Source organism: Sinohyriopsis cumingii, chromosome 12, assembly GCF_028554795.1.
Source record: "Sinohyriopsis cumingii isolate HCF-2022 chromosome 12, ASM2855479v2, whole genome shotgun sequence".
Lineage (NCBI taxonomy): Eukaryota > Metazoa > Mollusca > Bivalvia > Unionida > Unionidae > Sinohyriopsis > Sinohyriopsis cumingii.
Genome location: NC_142972.1, coordinates 29464847 through 29474643, shown reverse-complemented (window position 1 = coordinate 29474643; position 9797 = coordinate 29464847). Strand labels below are relative to the sequence as shown.

Below are 9797 nucleotides of genomic sequence, written 5' to 3'. Positions count from 1 at the left end.
CTGTTGATGGGAATAGTAATTTTACATTGGAATGTATTTATAAAAATGATTTTATGTTGAATATTATTTTTAAAGAAAACAATTAAAGAATCTTTTACAAATTAAAAATGTGACTTTGTTTTTTTGTGTGGCTATGTTTTTTATATTTATGTAAAATTTCAGGTCGCTGATCATGCTGATTCCTCTTTTGAATGCATTCCCCAATAGAATTAACATTAGGAAATTAGCCCAGGCACTTTGTTAGTCCAGCCTTTCCAAAGAAGACTATTTAAGTTAGTATTTTCTGTCTGAATATTATGTAGACCAAGGGAAGAAACTCTTCTCCATTAAGTCCCCATGAGCTTCACTTGAGTCCAGTTCTAAGTTTTTGTTCATATCATCATAGTTCTGCAAGGTCTCCCAAAATCCTTGAATATATTTTTATTTCAATTCAGAATGTCAGCATTATTGTGTGTAGCATGTATTTGCTACATGTGGTAACCATTATGTTTTAATTTTGATCAATATTTATGTGAATTTTGTCACAGTAGTGGATTTTGTTTATTTTGACTTTGTACACCAGTTAATTATTGTTGGTGTATGTTGTTGGTTATTGATAAGTGCTCACTGCATGGATGCTTTTGCTTGTTTAATTGACAAGCATCATTACTGGGAATTATGAAAGCTTATTGATTTTTTTTCTCTCCTGATTTTTCATCATTCCCTTAATTTTAGTTGAAAAATCATGATGACACACAGCAAGTATCTAAAATGTTAAGTTAATGAGTATACACACAAGATGTGTCTTGCATTCATAAAGTGTTAGTCGCCATCACTGTGCAGTGTTCTCACATTATGGTCATATGGTAGCTGATCCACTGTTTTCAGAAAAGCATCAAGTAAATGGAGAAATGTGTGAAGTCTTGGACGGAATTTGATGTCCTGAACCATCATTGAGAGACTGCATCAGTTGCTATCATAGTGTGTGATGTTACAATGGTTTTCTCTCCACTTTTCTGGGCCCGGATTGGACTGATCAGCCATCTCCAGACCCTCCCCCAGTGAATCGATGATATTAAATGGTCCTCATCGACACCGATGGATGAACATCATCATCATCATCATCATGCTAAATAGGATTTGACATATGACATACCATAAGCCCTTATCTTGCTAATTAGATGAACATGAGGGTGAAGCCTTAGATATATCCATGAGAACTGCAGCTGTTATTTATTTTCCTTAAGAGCCGTCTTGCAGTCAGAGTAAATGTAAAAGCATGATCTAAAGCATCCATGACCTTTTTGTTAAGCACCTAAATATTTGTACCACTCAAGACCTTTTGTTTGAATATGATTTTTTTAAGAATAGCCTTTTTCTAGTTGGAAGCTATATTAATGAAAAAAATCATTTCAAGCTATTTGCCATATCATTAGGATTTTCAAAAGCAATACCATTAGACGTAACATTATGTGGCCATTTCCTAACTTAATATGATAGCTGTCAGTCCTAGGTTTTCTACCCAACGACCATGTGGATAAATTTTCACCAAAGAGTTCACCAATATTGTTTGATTGACCCTCATATTGCCTGATTGGCAGAGGAAGTTAAGGTGAAGGGATTTGAAAGGGCCATACTTGCTTATTGCTTGATGGGCAGAGGAAGTTACAGTGAAGGGATTTAAAGGGACCATAGTTATTCTAGTTTAAGTATGATACATTTAGCTATCCCTTCTATGATGTGGGACTTATGACCATGCCTAAAGATTTCACCCAAAGCCTCAAGTATTTTTGACAAAACCAATGGCAGAATAATGATACCTGTGGTAAACATGGCAGGATAAAACAAAGTTTCAAGACAACCACCATGCATAGTTATCAGTATGTAACTGGCACCAAGAATATAAACAGTTTAAACCCTGATCTGCTGTCACATAATATCCTGGAACATTAATATCCAGACTGTTCATTTGTAATCACAGGCAGAATGAACAGCACTGACCCTAACCCTGTTTGCTCAAAAGTATTTCAAAGTTCTGGACCATATGGGAATGAGTAGACAGACAGCCAGTGGTAATGGATAGACAGCAGATAGTAAATGAATAGATTGATGGTAATGGATTGAGTAGTATGATAATGGAGATTTGAAACTGTTGAACCATTACTAGGTTCCCAGGCCTGAAACCCCTTTGGGTTTCCCAATAACTAGTTTTCCCAACTGAGGAATTTTTGCAAACATGCATCTGTGATTGAAGCCTATGTGAGGTCATGTGAAAGCTTTGCTCATCATGGGTTGAGAACCACAATGCTGTGAGCTCATAGGTCAATATATGCTGACTGCACATAGGTGATTCACTATTAGTGAATTGCAGTTGACTATTATATAATGCCATTAGAAACCATACAGTTTGACACATAGAGTATTGCAAAGAAATTTAAACATGAAAGAACACAAAGCATAGACCATACATAAAAGTTGTGACACAGGACGTTTGCCATTATTGGATACAAGTGTAAACAGAATGGTGATGTAACTGCAGTAAAATTCTATAATCTTAGATTAGGGGTAATTTTTGGCAATTACAGCTTGGAAATTGTTTTATCCATGCTGAGACCCTGTCATGTTTGGTCGGAATCAGGAAGGTGAGCCTATTTTTTGAGCAGATCCTGAAATGAAATTAAATCACCATATTGGGTAAAAGAGATATCATATGATATATGGGCGTAAAATCAAGAACTATTCTTTGCATATAATGTGTCTCCTTAAATACTACAGTATATAAGAGATAGACAATACAGACAGAATGAAGCAACCAGAAATTCAATTAGAGATTAAAGTTTCTGTGTATACGAGATGTTCAATGGCACTGGAACCCAATCTATGTAAGGTGTAAGCCTTGGAAAACAGGAATGTTTCAACAGAACATGTCATTACAAATACTGTAAATTCTAATTGCTCTTATTACATGTTGGCCCTGGTGTTCAGCTATGCCTAAATGTGGTATCAGAGTCAAGTCGCATAATCAGCTTTGCCAACCATATGGATCTATTGCCGACTATTAACGTTGAGTGAAGCAAAGACTTGCCAACACACCTGTCATGGAAAAAGCCAATATGTTTTTCCAAGATCAAAGCAGTTGCTGTTTAAAAAAAACTTTATTGGTAAATAAGCAATTAGACAATGTTTCTATTCTAATAAAGTATGCCGACTGTGAATCAACTTGGGCACCCCCCATAGGTGTATTAAATATGGATTCCTAGATGAGCCACAACCAGTTGTGAGACAACTTGCCCAGATGAAGTACTGCTGGTTGTGAGGAAATATCATCTCAAATAATTGAAGTGAAAAAATGTAAAAATAAATAATAAAGACATACAACAAGGGCAGGTATAGTTGCACTATGAAGACTTATTCCAGATCGCTGAGGCGCCCTCATTAGCACACATAGTAACTTCATGGAACTTAATTAAAAGAATAGTGGAACACACTGATGGTTTAGCAAATGGGACACTAGATTTTGCTATATTCAGGGATGGTTTTGATAAACCAAAAGTTCACGTTAAAGGTACACAAGTCTGGATCATGTCTATTCATCTTAACCAGTTTAAGAGATTGTTGGGCTACAATAACAGCATTGGTAAATAATCACCAGTGGATCATTAACACATAACATTACAACCAGTACTGCTCCGGTACCTTTAGACATTTACATCATCATTACTATTAGTTGCTAGATACGAAATTCAGTTTGAAGGACTCTGCATTTATACAGACACACACTTAATTATCTTTGGCATTTGTTTTTAAGATTTATCATTACATATACGATGGATCCTGACCAGACATGTGGTGAAGATGTTACAGAATTTACTGACAGGGTCTTCGTCTAGCTGATGGAATGCCGACACTGGTGGTGTCTTTGTATCACTTCTTGATAGCTGTATCAGTGTTGTGTTAACCAACTCCAATATACACAGAATTATAATCGATGCAGGGGCCAAATAGAAACTGACACATGGGACCACCCTGGTGTGCAAATACCATATCAAGGCCAGCTTGGGATGCTTGCATTAGCACATGAAAATGCCTGTTCGCAAACTACACCACCTGGAGTGAAAATGCCTAGTGATTGTTTCTACAAAGAAAGAGTGGAATTCACCGAGACATTTTCTACAAATGCACAGCAGTTGTACCAATGAAAAACGGTAATTGGTTAGATGTGCATCTTGCATCCGAACAAGGCCAGCCTGTTAAACATTTGGACTTATGATGACAGTATTAATAGAAGAATTATGATAGACCCTCAGATTTATCAACACACGAAAATATTTAAAGCAGAATAACAGCTGTGAGAAAACCATTTTACGTATGAAATACAAACACCTGTGTGTGGTTGTAGATGCTATTAGTGGAATCACCATTGCAATCACTGTTGACTAAGGGACTGTCCATTTAGTATGTATGCATGGAGGGGGAGGGGGTAACCTAAATGCATAAGCTTGCGTGGGTTTTTTTTACTGATAGTGTACATATGCATCAGAAATGGTGTGGGTGGTGAAATCTCAAAAATAATTTGTCTAATACATAACCTGTTCAACTGAACTCAGTTGGCGTTTGAATTTTAGCGGACACTAGACAAACTTTTTAAAGTTACACAGCTTATTTCTTCGATGCATCCAGACTTTCAACGTTGGTGGACTGTTTTATTAAACACAGTAATATTATTAATCCTTGATCATTTCTACATGGATTAAATAATGGCCATTCTATAGAATTGTGGGGGGGGGGGCATAACGCTACATACGCAGGTGTGGGTGTGTAAAAATGTATGCATGTGTATGGGGGGGGGGCAAACTTTGCCACATTTTTGCGTACATACTAAATGGATGGCCCCTAAGGTGTTGATGGAATTGTGACTACAGCAACTATCTTCAGTACACCAGTTGGATTTGTTGTTGGGGCTATATCAATAGCAACTGGTGTCACAGGTAGTGCTGGAAAAATAATTTCATTGCAACTGTATTTGTGAATATTTTTATTTAGAACTTCTTGTGGTGGCACAATTGCTAATGTGTACTCTGTGGCCACTGAAGATAAAATGACTTACATGGCGAAGTTTGAGATGGTTCTAGTTGAAATGGAAAAGCATCAACTCCATGCATATATACAGAACTGGGGACCTAACAACCCAAAACTGGTAAACATCAAGTAAATGTTTGCCAGCACATATCAATCTGTCTATGAGCTCACAGCACTGCAACTCCCAACTCATGAAAAACAAAGCTTCCACATGGACTTGTGTGGGCTACAATCACTGATGTGCATGTGACGAAATTCTCATTACCATACTACTGAAGCAGACCAATGGTTTGAATCTTACATTTTTTACTTGCTTTTCATCCTACTGCACACTGCATCTATTAATAAAATAAAGTTGCTTTTCATGTTGCTATGGAAATGCAAACAAGGCTGGCAGTCTGTAGACTAATTTTCGTTTGCAGTTTTGTTATGGAATGATAACAAATGATTAATAACAGTATTAAAAGGAAACTTTATTTTTTTAAATAAAATTTATTTTATCTTGAGCAAATTGGTATTATAATTACTAAAACAGCACACTGAATATAGGCAAATCAACATGTATATATATTAGCATAAATAGCATGATACAACAATACACAGATTAGTAACCAAGATAGATTGCTGAAAATATTATGCAAAGCATGATACACCATAGCTTGAGATTTCATGACATAATTAAGATCTTTAATTCTGCAATGATTGGTTTCACAAATAAAAGATCCACAATATGTAAGAAAGACACAGCATAATAGATAACTACATTTAATTTTTAATTGAATGAGATTTTGCTTATGGGTGTGTTCGATTTTGTGATCTTCATGAGATTCATATTTATACATCTGTATTTATACATCTGTACAAACTAATTAGTTTTTGCCCAAGTATTTGTCAAGAGGCATGGAATTCAAACAAACAAACAAATTTAAAAGATTCAATGACAATAAAATAAAATACCCCAAATATGAACCTTACTAAAACTAAAATTCAATGTCATAAAAATACCAGCTGATACTAATACATTTTAAATCAACTGTATGTAAGTATATTTTAGGAAAATGAATAATTTTAGTCGGTTAAATTCATAATGGGATTGTTGTAAAATTGTACTGAACTGGTTCGAAAGTAAAACCAAGAATCATTAGCTACAACTGGGCAATATTTTTTAGGAGTAAAGTTAGCTGAAATGTGAATTCTGTGTAGTCACATGACTCCTAAAAAAATACAATACTTTGTTCTTCATCTTTTGCATATTACAGCATGCTCTAATATGTGAAACAGAAAGTAAAATGGGGTTCAGCAAAGACAGCTGATAAACAAATGTACAACCAAAAATTAGTCTATGAAATTTTAAGTTGTAATCAATGACTTCAATTTTATTCAATTTGGAATGTACTTAGTGATGTAGTCTTTTGTTTACCAAACTTAACCTGAGTAAGGAATGAAAAACTTCTCTTTCACAACATTGCGACTGAGTGCTCCATTGCAATTCAAGAACAAATAAATTAATTATATTAGTACCTCACCAAATGGAGTAATAAAATGAATCAAGAAAAATTTAATGCTGAAGAGAGTTCGTTCTACCATCATAAAATTTATTTTACTCTGTGAACCAAGGGTTTCCCAAAGAAAGAATGGAATTCTACATTATTTGTATGCATAAAAAGATATATATATATATATATATATATATATATATATATATATATATATATATATATATATATATTGTTAAATATAAAAATAATAACTAATTAATTTTAATACTGTAAAATACTGCTACAAGCCTAAGTAGAGTATTTAATTGGCATTATTTATTATGTAAGATTATACAACACCTGACTATTTGTAAAACTTAATGCAATTCTCATAGATAATGAAGATATAACAGAAGTCCCATACAGCTGATAATTCATTTTTTACATGATAATTAGTTTTAATGATGTCATATTCTGTTCACCATTTCTAATTATTCATCATTTCAGAATTTGTAACTTGAGAATAAACTTTTAGTGAAAAAAAAAGGGTAACATTTGTGAATCTGAACTTTTGGTTTTTACCAAAAGAATGTATTGTTCCTGCATTCATATTACAACAGAGGCTGACTATATGATATTACTGTAAAGACTCGCTATTAAAAACCTCACTATTGCAAATTGTTTCTTTAAAAAAACTCAGTATTGCAAATTACTTGCTATAACAAACATATACACTAGACCCCAGAGACTATTGATCCATAAAGAGAATAATTCATTAACATGAATAATTCATATGGACTCAAATTGTCTGATATAGCTTTATCTGAACAGTGTTACGGGTATCAGTATATGCAGAGTTAATTAGCAACCTGAAAGGTTTCAGTTTTAGGAGGAATTAAAAATTAAAAAAATAAAGTTCATTACATTAATAAGAACATAAGCAATATGTATGTATGTATGTATGTATGTATGTATTTATGTATATATGTATGTATTTATGTATGTATGTATTGGGTGAACTGTTTTCTCATTGGAACTGAAGTGGAATGAGAATAACAAACCTTGACACAAAATACTCAAAAACATTATTATAATAAATATGACACTGATATTAAAAATATCAACAACATAAAATTATTAAAAAAACTTAATACTGTTCAGTGTAATGACAAATTACTATTTTATACTGAAATTATTAACCTGTAACACATTTTGGCTCTTTCAATTACTGTAACATAATTTCAGAATATATGCAGCTATTGCTCAATATAAATGACAAGGCACTAAGTTGTGCTAATGAAGCATGTTTTATTATACAATGCCTCGATTCTTTCTGCAATGACTAATATATTTTATTCTAAAAATACCCTGGTCACATATATACTACCATTTTCTAGCTCCACATCTTTATAGTGTTATGCAGGGCAGCTGAAATAGCCAGACTTGCCAAAGGTCCTTTTTTTGAATTACTGACCTTGGTGAAACCTATCAATAATGGACACTCAGTGGACCATGTAAATTTGTCCTTAATGAACAGGTATCCTTTATATTAATGTATAATGTGTACATGAGCTTAATGGGTTTTGAAAATGTCTTTTTATGGCAGAAAGGACAGACAGGACCATACAAATCATTCCTTGATGAGCAGATGTTGTTATATGGAGATGTATCCCAAGACCAGTCCAGTAAAGCCTGCCTATAAAGTACACTTAAAAGACCACAAGAAACTCATTTAATGCACTGGTGCCCTTTATATTTGTGTTCACTAAGGCAGGATTCACTATTTTTAATTTCAGAGGGAGCCATTTTAGTGCAGTGGTAGAGCATCAGTTTGCAAGGGAAAGGACACTAATAGAATAGTATATTTATTTAAAGGTGGGTGGACATGATACATAGATAAATATAATACTTAAGATATAGGCATTATAATGACTATATCAAATGTGCATTTTTCAAGGATTCATCACAGAAGTTTGATGTTTCATCCACTTAAGAAGATGTAAAGTTTTAAAAAAATGAAATACATATGTGTCTATACTAATAAATGTACATGTATGTTTTGTTGTTTTCTTAAGCTTGCATCATTTGTAATAGATGAGACATCAAATTCCTGTATCAGCACCAAGTGCATTATGAGTAATAAAGACCAATGCTTTATTCAGTCCACAGTAGAATCTGTGTAAATAAGCAACTCTGGCTGCATGGATTCATGTGGAAATGATTTTGTAGGGGTATTTCCTGGAAAGTAAGGTTGATGTGCCATATTAGTTTTAAGCCAAGAGTTATGCATATTACTTATTCAGTCTTTATGCAATTTTGAATTGTGATATGGGAAATAATGCCACAGACAAATAGGCATGCTGGTAAAAGACTCTTCTGTACTCCTTGTGTATATTTACATTATAGATACCCTTATTTTTCATTTTGTTTCCTTAACTTTTCATTGTTTTTTTATGGATGAAATGTAAACTCATGTGGACACATGAACATAATTCTGACAACCATAAACTCCAAGATAATCATGCTTAGAGTGATGCCTGAATGGAGAAACCCCCTTTGCTTCATGATGTAGGAAGTTGATGCTATGGATAAGTCATGTCACTTTTTAACTTCTTCTTGAACAAGGGTCTCTATTGGAGGTGCAGGTTTCCATTTGTCCAGATCCTTTACCAATTTCTTTTCCTCCTCAAGTTTTCGCTTTGATTCTTTGTTCTTGTATAGCTCTCTGTATGAAATAAGATTAAAACATTAGGTACAAAGAAAGAAAGTAATATAATAAAATGGTCATAGATGGAACAATATGGCCATATAGGGGAGGTAACAGGTGAGGGGAGGTAAAACACTAAAAGTCGTAGATACTTGATATGACAAATTGTTATTGATTAAAGATTGTTATAATGGGAACATGAACTGCATTTTAAATACTTTTTGGATGACTTGACAAAAAGCACTTACAGTTGATTAAGATGGAGAAAACCACTGAACAATCATGTAGTGCACATGGTACATGTGTGGGTAATATATATATATATATATATATATATATATATATATATATATATATATATATATATATATATATGACTGTTACAGATTAAAAATCTACTTAATTTTTAATGATAATTTGATTTTGTCTGCAGTAATTTTTCTAATCAATTTCAAAGTCACCATCAGCCTGAACTAAATTACTGCTGCTAATAATTTTTGTTGTTGTTGTTAATTTAATGCCATTTTTCAGTGCATGATAAGCTATTCTTCATG

The 9797-nt window shown here is 33.4% G+C and overlaps 1 protein-coding gene across 2 annotated transcripts in view; it reads right to left on the bottom strand.

Annotated features, from left to right (window-relative positions):
- Positions 1-5510: 5510 nt before the first annotated feature.
- The window catches only part of LOC149786166 (spermatogenesis-associated serine-rich protein 1-like), a 48787-nt gene continuing 44500 nt past the window's right edge, over positions 5511-9797 (bottom strand). For both annotated transcript variants that reach the window (XM_089976519.1, XM_089976518.1), the window contains one exon: positions 5511-9261. In XM_089976519.1, the coding sequence (XP_089832645.1) occupies positions 9135-9261 (127 nt within the window). In that variant the 3' untranslated portion in view covers positions 5511-9134. The remainder of the gene's footprint in view (positions 9262-9797) is intronic.